Source organism: Hyperolius riggenbachi, chromosome 2, assembly GCF_040937935.1.
Source record: "Hyperolius riggenbachi isolate aHypRig1 chromosome 2, aHypRig1.pri, whole genome shotgun sequence".
NCBI classification, from domain to species: domain Eukaryota; kingdom Metazoa; phylum Chordata; class Amphibia; order Anura; family Hyperoliidae; genus Hyperolius; species Hyperolius riggenbachi.
Genome location: NC_090647.1, coordinates 283360710 through 283382164, shown reverse-complemented (window position 1 = coordinate 283382164; position 21455 = coordinate 283360710). Strand labels below are relative to the sequence as shown.

General features: G+C 43.5%; 2 protein-coding genes across 6 annotated transcripts in view; one reads left to right on the top strand and one right to left on the bottom strand.

Moving 5' to 3' along the window:
• YARS1 (tyrosyl-tRNA synthetase 1) overlaps window positions 1-21455 on the bottom strand; it is a 54149-nt gene that overhangs the window by 26657 nt on the left and 6037 nt on the right. For 3 of the 4 annotated variants that reach the window (XM_068268852.1, XM_068268853.1, XM_068268854.1), the window contains exons 3-6: window positions 8652-8798; window positions 7236-7411; window positions 1702-1831; window positions 1531-1611 (exon numbers count right to left, since the gene is read on the bottom strand). In XM_068268852.1, coding sequence (XP_068124953.1) covers window positions 1531-1611; window positions 1702-1831; window positions 7236-7411; window positions 8652-8798 — 534 coding nt within the window. Of the gene's footprint in view, window positions 1-1530; window positions 1612-1701; window positions 1832-7235; window positions 7412-8651; window positions 8799-10672; window positions 11121-21455 lie in introns of those variants that run through there. The other variant, XM_068268855.1, reaches the window with a different exon arrangement.
• The window catches only part of LOC137546410 (S100P-binding protein-like), a 102720-nt gene continuing 89080 nt past the window's right edge, over window positions 7816-21455 (top strand). For both annotated transcript variants that reach the window (XM_068268850.1, XM_068268846.1), the window contains exons 1-2: window positions 7816-7866; window positions 20978-21072. In XM_068268850.1, the coding sequence (XP_068124951.1) occupies window positions 21041-21072 (32 nt within the window). In that variant the 5' untranslated portion in view covers window positions 7816-7866; window positions 20978-21040. The remainder of the gene's footprint in view (window positions 7867-20977; window positions 21073-21455) is intronic.

Here is a 21455-nt window from a genome sequence, read left to right as displayed (position 1 = left end):
GTACTGAAGACATGATATCAATTAGTGAAATAATAATCATAATCAGTACAACAGCTTTCAAAACAAAGTATTGATCTGCACAAATGATTTATTTTCCTTGCATTCAGCAATAGAAAGAACCATAACAATTTTTTATTTCTATTTCTAGCTTTCCATTGCAGGCAGCGAAGAGAGGTAAGCATGGATTTTTAATAAAGATGCAATACTGCCCACAATCAGGGCTCAGTCAGGTGATCTACTTTTGCCTGTTATCCGCTATGCCGGCAAGAAGGATCAGATGGATGCAGCCTGCTGGAAGCAAGACAGATACTTCCCCATAAGCTACTGCAAAAAGTACATATGGGTAATACACAAAACTTCATGCATTGCTAAAAAATGCAAATTTACTGTCATCTGCGTTAAATGGGAGGTTGAACTATGGCTTTAACTTGGTGAATTAATCAGATGGTAAAGTGTGTGTTGTGCCCTATATAGGACCAAGTTTTTTCTTCAAACAAAAGCACTACAATGCTTGCATGAGCTTACTAGCATTGGAATATATAGATCACTATTAAGATTAAGGTAATGAAAATGGAAGATGCTGCACACAGCAACACAAAATATAAATAAATAATAATAATAATAATAATAATGCTCCTCTACTATACTCATAACAGCTTTCAGCCAGCCAATATGTTATTCCTATATCTGCAATAATCCTCTCTGCCCTCACACAATAATCTTTTTGACCAAAAGTGCGAATGAGCCAAGTTCTGGAGCTGAAATCCTATGTAATTTAAGGAGATTACTGGAAAGTAAGGACATTAGGGTCAGTCAGCAGCAGAAATATACATATACAATGTGCAGATTATAGGGAGGATAATGTATAGAAAGTCTTCCTGGTATCAGAGGGCCGGGAGGGGATACATTCATTTCAGGAATATGTAAAGATTAGGGTGAATAACTAAATTTGTTACACAGTATTTTATTATTTGGAGATCCACCTAACAGAGCCTGCAAGAGCAGCATTCCATTATTAGCTACATCCTTCCAACTAAGCTCTGATTTTGGGGTCAGTAATGATCAGCGTAAAAATAGATAGACTTTAACTGGAATAGAGATGGGCTTTGTGTGACTCGTAGCTGAATATGTAAAAGCTGGAATATGGGCAGGTGTCTGCAGTGATGCAGCTTGTGAGGTACCATCCAGTGACATCATACACAGTGATAGCATGGACTGGATTTCCACAGTGACCAGCATGAACACAGAATTATCTTCCTCTAGTATAGTTTGTGACTAGCATAAAGGAAAGCTGGGAACAGGATAACATATAATCCAAGAAAGCAGAAATAATACAGTGTCTTTCAAACACTGATTTCCAGAAATATCTCAGCTGTACAGGACACAGGATCTGAATAAATACATGGTGGTGGATAGATCTATGCTCTGTTAAACCTCTACAATGCAGTTGTGTCCTTCTCCTATGGCATTTCTTTTGAGGATACTTTCATTTATCTGAGAACTGTAGTTAATGACATTAACTAAACTTACTTTTTCTGCAAAAGTGAAGATTTTCCTTTGATCTACTCCTCCAAACTGTGCATCGACTTTCAGGTACTCTTCATCTAAAGCCTGCAGGGAGGAATGAACATTGTAAGAAGGATGACTGCATGACCAGACCAACATCACTATTCTATTCTGCCTAGTGTGTGGTTAACCCACCTGCAATCCAGGGTACAGGAGACCACTGAGTAGTGGATGCTCCACTTGTTTTACAACCTCAGCTCCAGCTTTTTTGGCATCGTGCTGAGTAACCACTGAGGACAGTCTGTACACATCCAGTGTGTATTCCCTGTGAGAAAGAGCAGAAAGTACAGTATATTGAGCAACATATATTGTCTTTTAAAGAGACCCTGTAGTGAGGGGGGGGGGGACCAAGAGTACAGTCTAGATTTAGGTTGGTGCTGTCTGTTAACCAAACTGTGTTAGTATACCCTCTTTCATTAAGACTTGCCCTTAAAGTAAGCCCTAGCAGGAATTTCGAGCATGCTCAGTATATGAGCCCTACCTCGAAACTAAGTCCTAGCTGCAGTAAAGCTGCTTTCACAGTAAGACGTTACAGGTGCACGTTAGTGCAGCCTGTAATGCAGCCTAACTCACAGCAATGAAAACTAAATGGGCTGTTCACAGTACCCACGTTGCGTTACACTGTAATGCTGCACGTTCTGAGAAAGTACAGCATGCTGTGCGTTCTACGTTAGACTGGTTGCCCATACGCAGTAATTAGCCACATGGCTAATTAATATTCACTGCACTGCTGACGTGCAGTGTTTTCTTCTTGGAGTGGCCGCTTTGTGCGCTGATTGGCTGGTGGGACCACGTGATGCGGAGGTGAAGAGGATTAAGGGGACAGCACGACATGGAGCTAGGGTTAAGAGAAGGATGCAGGGTGACATAAGAGGACACAGGGGACATAAGGTTACATGGGACAGAGGAGTTAAAGAGAACCCGAGGTGGGTTTGAAGAATATTATCTGCATACAGAGGCTGGATCTGCCTATACAGCCCAGCCTCTGTTGCTATCCCAAACCCCCCTAAGGTCCCCCTGCACTCTGCAATCCCTCATAAATCACAGCCACGCTGCTGACAAACAGCTTGTCAGAGCTGGCTGTGTTTATCTCTATAGTGTCAGTCTGCTGCTCTCCCCGCCTCCTGCAGAACTCCAGTCCCCGCCTGCATCCCTTCCCTCCCTGCTGATTGGAGGGAAGGGACGGGGGCAGGGAAAGGAGCTATGCAGGAGGCGGGGGAGCAGCTGAGACTGACACTACAGATGTAAACACAACCTCACAGCACGGTTGTGATTTATGAGGGATTGCAGAGTGCAGGGGGACCTTAGTGGGGTTTTGGATAGCAACAGAGGCTGGGCTGTATAGGCAGATCCAGCCTCTGTATGCAGATAACATTCTTTAAACACACCTCGGGTTCTCTTTAAGGGGAAAGGAGGAGGACACAGGTACAGAGGAGGGACACTAAAGGTACAAGGGGGCAACAGGGGCACACAAGAGGTGGATCCAGCAGAGGAAGAGGTGGCACAGTAGGGAAGGCAGGAGGACACACAGCACGGGAACTTGTGTGTTCATAGAAATATAAGACCTCCACTGAAAATAAGTCCTAGCACAACATTTGGAGCAAAAAAAAAAAAAAAAAAAGTATATAAAGATACTGACTTATTTTCGGGGAAACAAGGTACATTGCAGTATCCCCGACGTCACGCTCTGTGCAAATCTGACCAGCAGTCTGGTCACATGAAGCTTCACCTTGAAAGAGTGTGAACAAAGCCATCTATTGCATCAACAATCATGCCCCCCACCAATCCAGATCAAGCGCAATGTGACTATGCTGCCAGTCATATCTACATGCAACATTACATCAGGAGATAGTACGCTATACAAATGTGGATCACGTGACTAGAAGTACAGTTAGTGCTCTAAATGGGGCTGTGTTTTGTTTATTTACAAGTGTCTCACCAGAGGGTCCCTTTGAAGAGAAAATATAGTCGCAATATAGTTGTATATGTCATTCTAGTTAGCTTATCAAATGTGTATTGACATGGGATAGGCTACAAAAAAAAAAAATATACTTATGAATTTTAGGGGACCGTATAGTAGTTTTCCATTTAGTACTACAAAAAAAAAATAAAAAAAAAAAATAAAAAAATATTACAAATTAAAGTGAACCGGAGATGAAAAAACTAATGAAATATACAATTGTATCAGTTCTACTACTTATAGAAAATAGTTTTTTTTTTTTTTTTTTTTTTTAGACATCTCATGATTTTATTTCATGTATAAAAATGTATAAAGTAGATTGAGGGCCCATTTCCACTAGTGCGGATCGATTCCGTTGCGGAAAAGGCGAAAACGAATTTGCATGCGGATGCAAATTCGTATGCGAATTTTAACGTGGAAACGCATTCAAATTTGCATCTGTAAGTATGCGAATTTAACCATGTCAGCGCCTGCATGCTTTTACATTGATTTTAACCACTTTACCCCCGCCCGTACGAATTTCTCCGTCCCCTTTTCCATCCTTTAACCCCCAGGGACGGAGAAATCCGTACTTTCCGCGCTCCCGCCGCTGCCCGCGCTCCCGCTCGCTCTAGCGCGCATTCCCGCGGGTAAACACGCCGCCGGCCGCTCGCCCGGAGATCAATGAACGGGAAAATCCATTCCCGTTCGTTGATCTAAGCCCCGCAATGATCTGCTACTTTTCCGCTAAAAAAAAAATAAATAAATAAAAAAAATAAAAAACCTTACCCAGCCTCCTACTACTTCCTCCAAACGTCCGGAAGGACGCTTGGAGGTCGCATTACACAAAAAGTTACTGGTGCCATCTTGTGGCCAAATAGTAAAACTACACCCTAAACATTTTCCACATACAAATGAATTACTTATACACAAAAAATTAACTCATTACCTCCCACACTCCCCATTTTTTTTTGTAATAAAAAAAAATTAAAATTTACAATTAAAAAAAATACATAAATAGTTACCTTAGGGACTGAACTTTTTAAATATTTATGTCAGGAGGGTAAAACACTATTACTTTATAAACTATGGGCTTGTAATTAGGGATGGACGCAAAACTGAAAAAAATGCACCTTTATTTCCAAATAAAATATTGGCGCCAAACATTGTGAGAAGGACATAATTTAAACGGTTTTATAACCGGGACAAAAAGGGCAAATAAATTTCATGGGTTTTAATTACAGTAGCATGCATTATTTAAAAACTATAATGGCCGAAACCTGAAAAATAATTTTTTCCCACATTTTTCCTATTTTCCCATTAAAACACATTTAGAATAAAATAATTCTTGGCATAATGTCCCACCTAAAGAAAGCCTAATTGGTGGCGGAAATAACAAGATATAGTTCATTTCATTGTGATAAGTAATGATAAAGTTATAGACAAATGAATGGAAGGAGCGCTGAAAGGTGAAAATTGCTCTGGTGGTCAGGGGGTAAAACCCCTCGGTGGAGAAGTGGTTAAGCGAAAACGCATGCAAATTCGCATAAAGAAAACACATGCAAATTTCCTATTTAATGCATTACACACAAATTGCACACTAGCCTTGCGGTGTGCGATCTTTTTTCTGCACAGTCCACCGCACAGAATTTCTTAAAAGTGGAAACAGGCCCATTGATTTATATTGGTTATGCAAATCTGCGTGCAGAAAACGCATGCAGATTCGCTCTAGAGGAAACGGGCCCTTAAAGTGGATCAGAGATAAACTTTTACTTATTGCATAATTGTGTTCCTTACATATAGTTTATAGGGCATTAATCAAGCCAAATACTTTTTTTGTTTTGTTTTAACACTCCAATTCCCTATAAACTAAACAAGCCTCGCCCACAGCTTTGTCAGAGCCTTGGCACTGTAGCAAGGGCTTATGTGAGCTAAGTCTGGGCAGGAGGAGGAGGGTACTAGCCAGAGATTTCAGAGCCAGAGGGGAGGAGGAGGAGAGGGGAGTGTTTTTGTCACAGGCTGAGGGCTGGAGATGCTATCAGCTTGCCTGTGTGTAATGTGACAAACAGAACATGGCCGCATGGCCCGTATCACAGGAATAAATAATCAAACTGTTGAAGCTGAGATTTGCTGAGTAAACTATCTAAACTTTAGATAAGATATATATATATATATATATATATATATATATATATATATATATATACACACACACACGTTACTTGGTATAGTTAGTTTTACATCTCCGATCTGCTTCAAAAAGGGAACCAGAGATGCCGGAATCGTAAAAAGAAAAAAAGATTTTATACATACCTGGGGCTTCTTCCAGCCCCATAAGCCTGCATCTCTCCCACGCCGCCATCCTCCGCTTCCTGGATCGCCGGTACCGGGTCCCGTCACTTCCGGCAGACGCGGCCAAATGTCCGCATGAGCAGGCGCTCCCTCCATACCCTTACGCGTGCGGCTGCGCAGTATGCAGCTGCACACGTACGGGTATGCCGGGAGCCCCTGTGATGTGGACAATTGTCCGCGTGCTGCCGCCGACTGGCCGAAACTACGGGACCCGGTACCGCCGGATACAGGAAGCGGAGGAGGGCGGCGTGGGAGCGATCCGTGCGTATGGGGCTGGAGGAAGCCCCAGGTATGTATAAAATCTTCTTTCTGGGGCCTCTGGTTCCCTTTAATGTTTTATTGTCTCTGCTCAATTGCAGTGTCTCAAGAATCTCAGAGCTATTGACCTTGTTATCTATCCCTTTCAGTCAGAAGCCCAGCTAACTGCTTAGGAAAGTGTTTTATAGCTGTAATTTTCTATCATTGAGGGATGCTATGGCCCACTTGGTTCTGACTGAAGAAAAACTGTCAGTTGCATAGCTGGATATTCACTTTCAGGCAGGAAAAAAGGAGCCCAGCATAGGGGATTGTGTTCTTTGTTACTGTATATACATAGGGAGCCTGACATTTATTTACTAAACAATGCAAATTGCATGGCTGCCCTGCTGATCCTCTGCCTCTAATATTTTTGGTCATAAATCCTGAACAAGCATGCAGACTAGGTGCTCTGACTAAAGTCTGATCAGATTAGCCATATGCTTGTTTCAGGCAATTCAAAAACTACTGATGTCAGAATGATCAGCAGGACTGCAAGGCAACTGGTATGGTTTAAAAGGAAATACATACATCTGCCCCCATATCACTCTCACTTCAAATGTCTAAGGTGAAAGCAGATAATAAAAACAGGCAGTCTCATTATTCTTACATATTCAAATGGCCCTTGAAGACCATGGCTAGCTTTACTGTAATGTACAAGAAGTATGCTTAGTTTTGGTGCCATTCAATTAGGCATGGATTCAACAATATCGATATATGAAGCCATTAATGTTGGAGCTCTTGGGTTTATTTGAAGGCCCCAGGGACAGGACGCAAGTGAAGATATCGCCACTGGGGCAAAGACAGAAGCAAAAGCCAAAAGTGATCACAACCTCCTTCTACACTACCGAGAGCCAGGAATAAAATCTTTCTAGCAATAAAATAAACAAATTGCAGAATCACCTCTCAGTTGAAAATGACATAAGTATGGTATGGCCAGTGAGCAATACTGAATGGAATGCTAAAGAAAAGTAGAAGAAAGGACTGGATGAAAAGGAATACAATAAAAGATGTTCAGAGGATAAATGTCAAAACAGAATTATTGCAGCAAACATGCAGAGATTTTATTTTGCAGGATCATTACTTGCTGAGCTGATATTCAGTCCCCCTGATAAATCGCAGTTTCTCCAATGGCACTCCAATACTCTGCAGCATGGCTTTGATGACCTGCTCATAGTAATGAGTGCGATGCTCCAGGAGTTCCCATGGGGCCTTCATATTATCCAGGTATGCATGGAGGTCTGCAAACAATATGGTCACCTGGGAATAAAACGTCACTGTGAAACAGGAATCCTAATATAATTGCATATTATGTACAGGTCCTGATCAGTAGCAGTCTTTTGTCTAGTCTTGTTTGAAATTATCCGCTTTCAACTGAGCTTGGTGGGGAAAAAATATGCAGTAGAAGCCTATGCTCAGGTGAGCCGGAAATTCATCTAACATCAGTAATGGGGCAAGAGATGGAAGCATTGGTATTATATTGCACTACATTAGGTGGGTTATTAAACTATTCTGATCAGATTTCTGCCAGACCTCTCATTGGAATCTATAATGTTATGTATCATACCATATTTACTGATCAGTATATCCTGTATACTAACTGAAGGTTGCAAGTATGCATGTGACCTATGGGTGGCGGCTTAGGGTCCTTTTACACTAAATCAGTTGCTGTCAGTTATAACTGAAAGGACAACTGTTGCGCAGGCTAAGTGAAGGTATTATCCATGTTTCCCTATTGCTTCTTTCACACTACACTGAAAAAATTAAAGCTTTTTCACAATGCACTGCTTTGCAAAGTTAAAACGTTAAAACGTATCAGTTTTTCAGTGTATAGTGGCTTCTTGTGGATGTGAATGGCTCAGTGCGGGGAGTGGTGTGTGCACACAGCTGCAGGTGCATCCGTGCAGCTGCTGGTGCATCCTGATTGCCTAGAAAATGAAAAATGGGGACAGAGACACCAAGTATAGGTTTTTGATTGACCAATAATGATCACAGCATAGTTATTGTTAAAAGCATTACATCATTTTTAAAGTATGTATACCTACCTCTAGGGTACAGTATAATGAGGTAATAGCAGCACACAGTTTGTTATGGGGTTCTTTTTGCCCAGATTCAGCTACAATCTTGGGTTTAGATCACCTGAGGACTCTGCCAGTAAATACTAGGAATCCTTGTCTAACTTCCATTGTCTCCCCAACCAATCCAAAACAAGCAAGAGGTAGGTATCCCATTTTTGAACTTTCCTTCCAGTAAGCAGGACGTGTCTGTGTATGATAAGCTGGAGGAGCATGCTTGTGGCCTTCTGATAAGCTTGAGATAGCTGTGCATGCCACCACCTATCCTCAGTAACAGGAACAAAGTGTTTGGGTTATGCAGTCCGCAAATATTTTGCTTTTCGCCTCTAGCTGCACTGTGTCAGTGAGCACCTTTCTACATGCCTGGTGTACACTTTACATGTAGTAGCCAAGCAGTATCTGCAAGCATGAAGGTCACTACTCACCTCACAGCCAGCCTTTAAAAAGTCTGCAATTTTCGACATAGGTACAAAATAAGCTACATGTGGCTTTCCGGTTGTGGCCGTGCCCCAGTACACACGTAGTTCCCTCTCCTTCAGAATCTCTACGAGCTTCTCTTCTCCAAGGACCTCCTGTAATAAGAAACAAGTTAACTAGCTCACAAAAATATACATATAGGTATCTATGTAGTCTCATTAAATAGGAGCAACACAAAAGTCTACAATGGTGAGCTCCCAAAACATCTCCTTCATATAGGAATAATACAGGATTTGGGGCACACAAAAAAAGGGCTTTTTTTTTTTTTTTTTTTTTTTTAAATTGTCCAAACAGCAAAATTTCAGCCCCTTTTCAAGCTGCCCTCAGGCAGTCTAAAGAATTACAATTTGCAAAGTTTCAATCGGCACACCTTCATCATGTGGAGCTGAATAATAAGGAAAAGTTTTGTCATCAGAAAATAAAGCACGCCAGGTATCTATCAAATGAAGTTTTTTCAATATTCTAGTTTGTGGAAAGACTCCGGTATATTCATTTTGACAACTCCTGTCTGATATTTTGTTAGCGACACCATTGAAATCCCCCACTAATAGGATGCTGAAGGGTGGAGCTAGAATGTTATACAGTAAGGTAAAGAACTGAGCGGGGCATATACATTGACCAATATTAAGTATTTACGAAACAGCCTGACCCAAACTATAATAAAATTACTGTTAGGATCTTTAAAAAGTTGAATAACTTCTAAAAAGGACATTTTTGTGCACAAAGATAGCTACACTCTTTTTTCGCTAGAGAAGTTAGTAGAACACACTATTGTATGCACAATCAAACAAGGAAGGGAAGGGTGTGATGTTCAGTAAACTGGGTTTCTTTTAAAAAATCAAGTCGGGTTTGCTTTCCCATTTTCTCTGAAGGCCATCCTTTGTTTGAGGAATTAAACCCCCTAAAGTGATCAGAACTAAGATATAAAGAACGGCGCTCAGAGCACACAATACACAACAGTGTTCTCCCCAGAAATTTTTTCCAGCCGGGTGGCATGAAAAAGTAGCCGGGTGGGGCGCAACAGGGCGAATGCAGTGCCGTGTAAGCTCTGCTGACAGCATAGGAGGAGGAAACGAGCCGATATCAGCCGGGTGCTTACCAAAATTAGCCGGATAGAGGCCTGGGGAAAACACTGAGCCTCCATATGACTCTTGCTTTAATGCTAGGTACAGAGATGCTAGGTGAGATTTTCTGCCCGATTTACTGTCAGAACGATTATTTCCAACATGTCCGATCTGCTTTCTGATCAAATGCCGAGCATTTTCTGATCGATTTCCGTTCACTTCAATAGGAAATCGATCGGAAAATGCTCGAAAATCGATCAGAAAGCAGATTGATCATGTTGGAAATAATGGATCTGACAGTAAATCAGCCAGAAAATCTCATAGTGTGTACCCAGCATTAGATATGCACCATCTGTCTTAAAGTGAACCTGCCAAGTCAAAACCAGGAAAACCGGTTGTTTGGTTGTTTTTAATGTGCTATTACAGTGCTTTTTGTTTGCGTTTGAAAAAAACTGAACAAAAATAGGCTTGATTTGCAGTACACAAATCCGGTTCACAGTGCAGGTGAAACAGACATCATATTGTTATACGTATTGGGCATCATTAATGGTTCCGATCAACCACTATTGTTCCGTCAATGTTTTTGGGGTTGGTTCCTCTACCAATCATGATTGGTAAGGTTTTCATTTGTGGACCCCATTGTTGTGGAACCACAAGGCTCAGCATGTCCTACAGATTTAACTGAGAAGCTGCAAATTCACACATAGGTATGAACTGTTTTTTTTTTTTTTTTTTAGAAAATGCAAAGCTCAGCATGGTCTGAAAGGACATGCTGGCCCCTTGAGATTCCAGAGATTAGTGTATCCTAAGGGTTAAAAAAGAGGGGGTGGGATTGGGAATACACTTCAGGACAGAGCTTTATGTGTGCAAGCTGACCTAAGGTCACAGCTTTTTTTTGCCTGTACCTATCAGATCAGACTGCTTTTTTTCCCCTTCAGCGCTGCTGTCTGTGTGCTCTGTTCTCTGGGCAGCCAGGACATCCCGCTCTCTGCAGCTAGTGGAGATCTGCTCCGTGCGTCTGACACCCGGGGAGGAAGTGAGTGATTGCCTGCACTCCCCTGTTCAAGTGCCGTAATTCAGAGATGGGAAAGTTAGTACGGCACGTAAATGTACAATTGTACGGTGGGGAGGGAGAGAGACAAGTGACACAGCCGTGAGGGGGAAAGGCGGCACTAAATACCCGGATTACAAAGCCAGACGGGCTGTAGTTTGCCCAGCTCTGCTTTAGTCACAGGCTCCAGCATCCCTTCACGATCGTGCAGGCAGAGTGAGAGACTGCTTGTAATGTGCCCCGTTCCTGGAGGAGGAGCACTATGCAGTCAGCATGGTCCCGCCTATTGCCATGCTGAGGCAAGGAGTGTGTACGAGCCCGCCAGAAAGCGCGAGATCTCGTACGTAGAGGAGCTGAGCTTGCTGGGCAATCTGCTACAGAGTCAGCGCTGAGTGCAGAGAACAGCGCTGGCTTTTGTAATATGCAAAATAGCAGCCGGGCGGGGCCTTAATTCACCCGGGCGGCGCGCCCACTTAATTGATCCTGGGGAGAACACTGCACAATACTAAGAACCATTGGAGTCATTCAGGCAGTAAAACAATCATGGACCATAACAATGAATACAAAACAAATTATAGAACAAAAACAACCACAGGTTAAAGGGAATGTCCAAGCAAAATAAAAAAATTAGTTTCACTTACCTGGGTCTTCTACCAGCCCCATGCAGCCATCCTGTGCCCTCGTAGTCACTCACTGCTGCTCTGGTCCCCAGCTGGCAGCTTGCCGACCTCGGAGGTCGGCGGGACGCATTGCGTACATTTTTACGCATTCCCGCTAGTGCAGGAACATTAACACATACATTTTACGCATTGCTGGTTCAATGCGTAAAAATTTACGTATTGAACAAGTAATGCGTAAAAATGCCTGTTCCTGCAAAAGTTCCTGCACTAGCGGGAATGCGTAAAAATGTACGCAACGCGTCCCGCCGACCTCCGAGGTCGGCAAGCTGCCAACGGGGGACCAGAGCAGCAGTGAGTGACTATGAGGGCACAGGATGGTTGCATGGGGCTGGTAGAAGCCCTAGGTAAGTAAAACTCATTTTTTTATTTTGCTTGGACATTCCCTTTAATGAAGAGGAAAGAAAAAAATAAATAAATAAACTTTGTAGGTGAAACATCATCACTCTGAGATGCAAACTTAATGCAGGATCACAGCAGTAGAAATAAAACAGACACCAACCAACACTTAGCGAAGGTTGCAATTCAACTCTCACTGGAGCGAGGGGGTAACCTACACTTGAATTAGATTCAAGATGACTAGAGTAGATCAGCCATAATGTAAAAAATAACTGGCATTGCAGCAGGAGATAATTTTGCAAAAATATAAACAGGCTGAGATATTCAAACAAAACAACTAAGAATAAAATATCTGCAGCTGGTTCCAGTTTGTGGCAGTCCACAGAAAAAACGAGGAATAAAACGTTTTCTGCTATAACTGCATAAATCCAGGTGGAGACCCAGTCTTCCTTTCTTGCTTGTCCAGTTTGTGGCAGGGCATAGCAGTTTGCGCTGGTGTTTTTCGCCGGCGATTTTTACGTGATAAACACATTTTTCACTGAACATTTTAGCCTTTTTTTGGAGCGGCCGCGATAGAAATACATTGCAATCGCGATTGCTCAAAAACAAAAACGCTAAAAAATGCTGCATGTAGCGCGTTTTTGCACTTAGCACTGATCGCCGGCAATTGCGGCAGTGAGATCACTGCCATATAGTTAACATTGCGTTAGCGATCGCCTAAGTGTAAATTAGGCAATTAGGAAGAGCAAAAATCACTAGTTTGTGTGCTTTCTGGTTGAAAGCTTTGAGAAGGGAGTCGATGGGTATCTAAGCCTCAATTTTAGTGGCAATAAGAGTTGCTCCATTATGAGGTGCAATAAGTTTAATGTGGAAACTCCAGCAGTATCTACTTTTGGCGTCCATAAAGGCTGATATAATTTCCTTTATCTTTCTCTTTCTCCAAAGTGACTGGCGAAACGTCTGGAAAGCTTTGCACTGACGATAGTGAGGCCATATTATGGGCAGCCATCAAGATTTTCATATTCTCTCTTTTAATTACAATTAAAATTTACTAGGAGTTAGAGCATTTTTTCACCGCTCCAGCTCCTCAGCCCTGGATTGTATGATTTATGGGTGAATAAACCGCTTATATGTTTCATTAGTGTGTGGACCAGTACCTTCTTGCAAGTCTGAAGAAGGAGACGGATTGCCCCAAACAGTTGCTGTAAAAAAACATTTCTTCCTTTGATGTGATGAGCTCTGACAATTATTAATTAAAACTAACTACATCTGGGCTGGGCCACTGTATGTAATAATAGACAGTCCCTGGCTCTGGCCTTACTGTTCAAAGGACAACCCTAGCTGTAAAAGCTCTTGTGTAATTTATTCTGTACATGTCATCAATACTGTCAAAGCAGGGCTGTGGAGTCGGAGGTTTCATAAACTGAGGAGTCAGAGTCGCATGATTTTTGTACCAAATCCACAACCCTGGTAAGAATTAGTCTAAGTAGTCGGAGTCGAGGAGTCAGAGCCATTTTGGCTACTTGGTGTCGGAGTCAAAGTCGTGGTTTCATAAACTGAGGAGTCGGATGATTTTTGTACCGACTCCACAGCTCTGGTCAAAAAAGAGTAGCTGAAGTGTTTCTCAACAGTAGCCTTAAAAGAACAAACCTCACTTCAGTGAGAATATTCAAGCAGCTACAGCTGTAATCTTTAAGACTGGGTAAGACCAACAAAAAATGTTTTTTCCTTCCTTTTATTGTGTTTTTTTTCTAAATCAATGCATCGGTTTTTTCCTTTTATTAAAACATAAAAAAAAAAAATATATCATTTAGAGCATCTCTGTAAAAATATTGTACATTTGCTAATCTGGGTCTCCCTGTCAGGAACACAACAGAAAATGACAGACATTGCTTAGAAAGAAGGTTAAACTTAATGCACACCTGTACTGGACTCAAAACTGGAGAGGTTTACTTATCTAGGGCTTCCTCCAGTGTCCTCTCCATTCTCCCAATGTCACCTCTGAAATTCCTGAGACTGGAGCTCCACTACGCGGCCCCGTCTGTGCACGCTCCTCAATCCCGCATGCACAGTTCATTCTTTTGAGAGCTGCAGTTGGCATGACTGGAGTATCAGTCGCAGAAAAGCTAGTGTGAATGGGCCCTTAATGATCAGGCTACAAAGGCCTTTGCGGCCTTGCAGGAAAGAAAAACAGCACACAATGTTTTTCATTATCTTCAAATAGCACACTTTGGCCTCAATTCACTAAGCTTATCTCCTGTCTTTAATAACTCTCCTAGAGTTGTTACCATGGTGATAAGGCATGTAGTATTCAGGAAACATTTTACCTCAGGCAAACCTAAAGTTAACTCTTCTGTCTTTAAGTTAACTCTCCAATCCTTAAAATAACTCCAGAGTTAAAAACAGTCTGTTAATTAACTGCGTGTGAAAATAACTACAGAGGAGGTAAATTAACTACAGAGGAGGTAACGTAAGGAATGAAGAGATAAGATAACTCTCTAAGGGCTGGTGCACACCAAAACCCGCTAGCAGATCCGCAAAACGCTAGCAGATTTTTAAACGCTTTTTTTTTATTTTTATGAGGCGTTTTGCTAGCGTTTTGCGGATTGCTGCTGCGGTTTTCAGTATAGTAGATTTCATATATTGTTACAGTAAAGCTGTTACTGAACAGCTTCTGTAACAAAAACGCCTGCAAAACCGCTCTGAAGTGCCGTTTTTCAGAGCGGTTTGCGTTTTTCCTATACTTAACATTGAGGCAGAAACGCACCCGCAATCCAAAAAATGCCTCACCCAGGCATTTTTCGTTTCTGCAAAACGCCCCCCGCTCTGGTGTGCACCACCCCATTGAGATACATTGACCAAGCAGATCCGCAGCCGCAAGCGGATCTGAAAACGCCCAAAAAGCCGCTCGGTGTGCACCAGCCCTCACTGTGTGAGGTAAGTTTTCTCTTGCCTTATTATCTCCAGCATGATCTTAGTGAATTGAGGCCATTGTCTGTTGTGTTGTGGCAAAAGCAGATTTCACTTTATCAGGGCCATGCTTTACAAACAGATGCTCTGATAACAATATGCCTTTCTACAAAAGAGTGAGATTGAGGTCAGAGTGGAGGAATGTATGTCTGTGTTACTGGAAACATGGGATACCGGCTATCAATGCTGGTACACTTATCAGGTGTGCTAGATTTCCTGATGTACTAGCAAAGTGTAATGGATTGCGGAGATGCCGCCGCGCGGTCTGGCAGCGGGGCGGCTGTCTCCGCGTTCAGACCGGCGGTTTCCGCACAGCAGCATGCATCTGGTTTGTCTGAGCCTTCTAGTGCACACAGATAGAGAGCTACGCGCACGCGCTGGGAGGCAGGACCTTTATGCCAGTAGGAGAGGGATCAGCTGATCAGGTCGATCAGCTGATTCCAGCGCAGCTGTTGATTGGTTGAGTGGCGCTGAGGAGCGCTGCACTATATACAGATCTCGCTGGTCAGTCTCAAGTTGTCTGCCGTGCGAATACTTACGTGTGAGCACTCAGACCTCAGTCAGATCCTACAGTGTGTTAGAACCAGGGGACCTGGGAATTCACACTTAGCCAGATTACGCTTGTGTTATATATTAGACCAGTTCCGGGGTGTTGTGACCAAGGACCTCACACCCAAGCTTAGGATTACTGTGTCATTGCTGTGTTATACTTTAGACAGACCAGTTCCGGGGTGTTGTGACCAAGGACCTCACACCCAATCTTAGGATTACTGTGTCATTGCTGTGTTATACTTTAGACAGACCAGTTCCGGGGTGTTGTGACCAAGGACCTCACACCCAATCTTAGGATTACTGTGTCATTGCTGTGTTATACTTTAGACTAGTTCCTGGGTGTCGAGACCACGGACCTCACACCTCAGACTAGGACTCTGCTCTATTTCTGTTATGACCATTTGCTCTGTCGACCTCTCTATTGCTTGCTGATTCGGTACCTCTGCATATCTGCCTACCTGTTGCCAGACCCTGCCTGTACCCGGTTACCGAATCAGTCTTCTGTCTATGTACTTTATCTGCTCGTGTGTTGCCGACCTGGCCTGCCCGACCTTCCAGGCTGTCACTCACCCCTTGAGTGCTCAGTCTATCTGTACTAGCAGTGACACAATTCCACCAAGTGTCAGTTGCAACTAGGACTCCTGCTCCTCAGAGAGTCCGGCCTATTAGCAGCCAGTGGCCTCTTTCCCTGGAGTCCCCTGGCTGCAGTACAGTCTATATCTGATCTCCAGATACCCCTGGTTGCCAGGTTCTCACTATTCCCTCTCTCAAGGAGATAGTCCCTGCACTTCTTAGGGCCACCTGCCCCTCAGGTGGTTCTCGGCCAAGCTGCCTGTATCTCCCGCCTCACGGGAGATAGCCCACAGTTACACCAAACACTTAATTAGGTGTCCAGAAGTTAGTCATACTTGTATTATTGGTGACTCTGCAGATCATCCATAATCAGGTTTACATCTGTATTATTGATGATTCTGCAGATCATCAATGATCAGATTCTCTCTGTGTGCTGACACCGATCGTTATCACAAAGGTTTCAAAATCGATTCAAATATTTAAGTAAAATAAATATACAATTTCAAAAATTACCTAATAAGGTAAAAGCATGTACAGAAAAGCCATAAGATTTTACAGTTCTGTTAGGGCCTGTTTCCACTACACACAGATTGGATGCAGAAAAACTGACTCCAATGAATGTCTATGGGCCTGTTTCCACTAAACGTGATTTTTTTATGCAGATTTTCCCATAGGCATTCATTGGAGTCAGTTTTTCTGCATCCAATCTGCGTGTAGTGGAAACAGGCCCTATGCTTTTAAAGCCCTTTTACAATGGTGTTTGTCTTTCTTGGTAACACTGGAACCGTTTAGCTTCCTAGTGCGCAGTGGAAAACCAGGTTGCTGGCAGCTACCACAAGCTAAGAGAGAACAGGAAGGCTTATGGATAGTACAGTTAACTGTGGATTGGCCTGAAATAAACAGATCAAAGAGGCTACAGGCTTCAGCCAGGAGACATGGAATACAGGGTATGTCCCCATAACAGAGTGCAGGGAGAGTAATATTTTACATCAAGCACTATGCTATGTGAAGTGTTGGTGCACTAATAGTTCTATATCACCCTGTAACACAGAGCTGGAAAGAAACAGACAGGAAATGATGCTGAAACTCTTTTAATCTGTAGCTTAACCTGAGCGTTACGCCGCTCAGGAGCTTTTGCCATTTTGTGCCCGCTCCTCCCCCGAAGAGATCCCGCAGCTGAAAACACTCTAGCTAGCACTAGGCTACCTAGTACAAATGTCTGGCACCCTCCGATCCCCAGCTTAGTTTATACTTTACACAGCCTGGATCCAGCGATCGCTCAGCCTCCCCGGCCAGCTCCGGTCTTCACTATGGGGAGGATCGCACATGACGTCATGCGCAAACCCGATCCTCCCCATAGAGACTGGAGCTGTGTAGGGAGGCTGCTCAATCGCTGGATCCAGGGGGGGTAATGTATAAACAGGGGTATCGCGAGGGATCTAGGGGTGCCCAACACTAGCACTAGCTAGCCTAGTGCTAGCTATAGGATTTACAGTCATTTGGAACTAAAAATTTATTAAGGGGGACTCCTGGGGCCACAGAGCGGTATGCCTGACACAGTGTCGGGCATACCGCTAAGGAGGTTAAAGGGAACCTAAACTGATAAGGATATGGATTTTTCCTTTTAAAATAATACCAGTTGCCCGGCTCTCCTGCTGATCCTGTGTCTCTAATACTTTTAACCTTCCTGGCGGTAAGCCCGAGCTGAGCTCGGGCTATGCCGCCGGAAGGCACCGCTCAGGCCCCGCTGGGCCGATTTGCATAATTTTTTTTTTTGCTGCACGCAGCTAGCACTTTGCTAGCTGCGTGCAGTGCCCGATCGCCGCCGCTACCCGCCGATCCGCCGCTATCCGTCGCGCCGCAGCCGCCCCCCCCCCCCAGACCCCGTGCGCTGCCTGGCCAATCAGTGCCAGGCAGCTCTATGGGGTGGATCGGAATCCCCTATGACGTCACGACGTCGGTGACGTCATCCCGCCCCGTCGCCATGGCGACGGGGGAAGCCCTCCAGGAGATCCCGTTCTTTGAACGGGATCTCCTGATCGCCGATGGCGATCGGAGGGGCTGGGGGGATGCCGCTGAGCAGCGGCTATCATGTAGCGAGACTTTGTCTCGCTACATGAAAGAAAAAAAAAAAAAAAAAATTTAAAAAAAAAGATTTGCTGCCCCCTGGCAATTTTTTAGCAAACCGCCAGGAGGGTTAAACAGTCAAGGTGCCGGAGTACTCACCCACCCAGGCTTAACTCACCTGGTCCGGCGCTGCCCGATCCCTCTGTGGGTCAGCAATCCACAAACGTAGACGATGTAACAAGGATTGAGGTGCCGACCTTAATCCTTGTTACATTCTCTAATACTTTTAGCCCCAACCCCTCAACAAGCATGCAGATCAGGTGCTCTGACTGGTGTCAGACTGGATTAGCTGCATGCTTGTTTCAGGCAGCCAGTACTGCAGCCAAAGAGATCAGCAGGACTGACAAGTAACTGGTATTGTTTAAAAGGAAACAACCATATCCCCATAGAGTTTCAGCATCATTTCCTGTCTATTTCCTTCCAGCTCTGTGTTACAGGGTGGTATCATAGAACTATTAGTGTGCCGATACATAACATAAATGGATCCTGATGAGGCTTTCCTTGTCCTCTTCAGCCTCGGGGAACCACCACAAGCAGCCCCCAAACAGCGTGCAGCAATATTTACCAATACTTGCTCCTGTGCAGGCGCAGTACAAGCATCCCCTCATGATTTGGCAGAAAAAGCCGAGTCCAATGGGCCTGCGCAGTAGAGCGGCCTCAATCGGGCTTGGCTATTTCCACTGGAGCCCTAAGGAAGCTTGTACTGTGGCTGTGCAGGAGCAAGGCTTGGTAGATATTTCCGGGCGCTGAAGACCCTACTGTGACTAAGCCGCTCATCAACAAGCTTTTCAGCGGGTTTTCGGGGGCTGCCATCGCTGGATTCCTTAAAGAGAACCTGTACTGAGTAAAAATATTTAAAATAAACACATGAGGTAACTTGAAATGAACATTACATAGTTACCTTGCCATCAGTTCCTCTCAGAAGCTCACCATTTTCTTCTGACAATAATCCCTTCCAGTTCTGACAATATTTTGTCAGATCTGAAATATATCAGTGGCTGTCAATAAAATATCAGTTGCTGTCAGTTATAGCGGAGAGGAAAACTGATGTACCAGGTAATGTCCATGTTTCCCTATGGCTCAAGTGGGCGATGTTACAGTTTAACTGTGTGCTGACCAGAAAGCTGTTATGGGTAATGGCCATTTTCAAAATGGAGGACGGAAAATTCCCTTGATCACAGTGAACAAACAGGATGCGGGACAGGAGAAAGACACTGAGGAGTAGACTACATGGAAGGTAAGTATGACTTGTGTATGCTTATTTTGACTTTTAATTTTCAGTTCAGGTTTTCTTTAAGATGAAGAGGACAGAGGAAGCCTCATTGGGATCCCGAGGCTTCCCCCTCCCCAGCAAAGTACCCCATAGGGGCACCTTTTTTTTCTTAGCAGGTTGTTTCAACAATACATATAAAGCAAAAAGTAACTGGTTGCAATAGGTATTGAAATAACACAGCGAAGCTCTTTCTCAGAGAAATAAAACTGTTTTATCAAATATAACACAGGGCCTGATGTGTGAAGCATTTGTCTTGGTTGATCCAAGCCACCATTTATGTTCCTTGCATCACTTTCAGTTTAGCACTGAAAAAATAACAGTTGGAAGCATGACAAATATTTCAAGGGAGCCATGAGTCAATTCCATGCGGTCTGCATCTATCAGTAGTGTAGTGACCCGCAGAATGGGATGGGCCATTGTACGGCGTTAAGTCTCATATCTATGGATATGTGGCACCCACAATCTCTGTTTAATTGCAGGTGTTACAGTATAATCTTGTAGTAGTAAACTACAAGGGATCACAAAAAGTGGTTTACTATATCAGACATTGTCCGAGAAATGGCCCAGCACTCCCTGGTACCTTCTCTGCTGACAAGGAACAACTCTGTCCTCCCGTTGGAGTCACAGTGCAAGCACTTGCACATGTTGTTGACTACAAAGTGAAGTATACCTTAGGGCTGCATAACCAGGCTGGACAAATTGCTGGTACAGTATCCAGGCTACTTAAAAATTGCAGCTGTTACTGAATAGAAGCAGCCACTAGCTTCCTGTGAATGGCTCCGATAGCTTCCTAGGTGGAACTTGCAGCACGTGTCCTGCAAAACTTTCTGTTCACACTTGAGCCAATCATGAAGCCTCTCTTCAAATGCAGCCAATCATAATAAGCCACTTTAATCTGTAATGCAAATGGCTCCAATACCACTGCAGGCAGGACTTATCACTCTACTCCCCTTAGTGTTGCAGCGAGTAGGCCTGCTCTGATCTGCACAACAAGTGAAAGTATCCTGTACTGCGCTCCACATGCTACCAGGAGCGTTATCGCTAATTGGGGAAGAGATACCTGGGAGTGCATAGAATCTCATGGAAGAACTGTGACAATACTTTAATTGCCATTTGCAAAGTGGAAGGGGTAATGCTCTTATGTTTATGTGCACATTATTCCTCATTTTCCTTGAGGAAGGCTGCATATTTGTACAGTACTGTATATATACAGCTACGGTGCCATTCTTCATGTCTTACAAATGCATCAACTCACTTGCAACCAGCCTGAAGAGAGCAGCTGACCATGGGTTTCACATGGACATATGACGCATGCACCACCCACTGTTTACTATATCCAGAGTTAGCGTCACGTAAGGGGCAAAAAACATGTTTACTATAATACAAGTTTTATTATATCAGCGTTTATTATACTCGACGTTGCTCCCATAGACTTATAATGCAGATTTGCCTGGACCCGGAGAGTTATATTACTATATCCAAATGTGTACTATATCAGTTTATATTAGAGATTGTATATGTAGCCATTAGCTGCATACGTGTTTGAGCCAAGGTCACGTGAAATTTAGCTCTGCGTTTGCCTTATGAGGTCCTCACATGTGTCTTATTTGCTTAACAACAACTGCCATTTCTCTGTTCTGTTTGACAGAGCTGGTATAGGAATACAGAGGGATTCCTTTGGTGATAAACTCCTTGATGTCACCCACACCCCATGATGTCTAGGGCATCAAGTCCTTACCTCAGGTAAATTTACACTCATTTTTTTTTTTTAATCCAGATACACGTTCCTCTTTAGATGCACTATTCTTGTGTAGGATGTATTTGTATTAACAGATAACATCGGGGCCCCAGAATAAAATGGACCTTGTTGCAGCTCACAGTCATATATGGATACGTGAAACCAGTAATTTTGGTTTTGTTGGAGGTGTTGAGAGTATCTGGTAGCTTCATGTGAGCTTCAGCTGGGATCCCTGTAAATGCTGCTCTACATAAAATGATAAACTTAGTCACTTTAAAAAGACTGGTGTCTTATATGAGGACATGCCTGATGCACAGTGGTTGCTGCCAACAGACATGGGCTGAACTCTTTCTTCACTCGGATTGCCAACTAGAACATGATCTCTAGT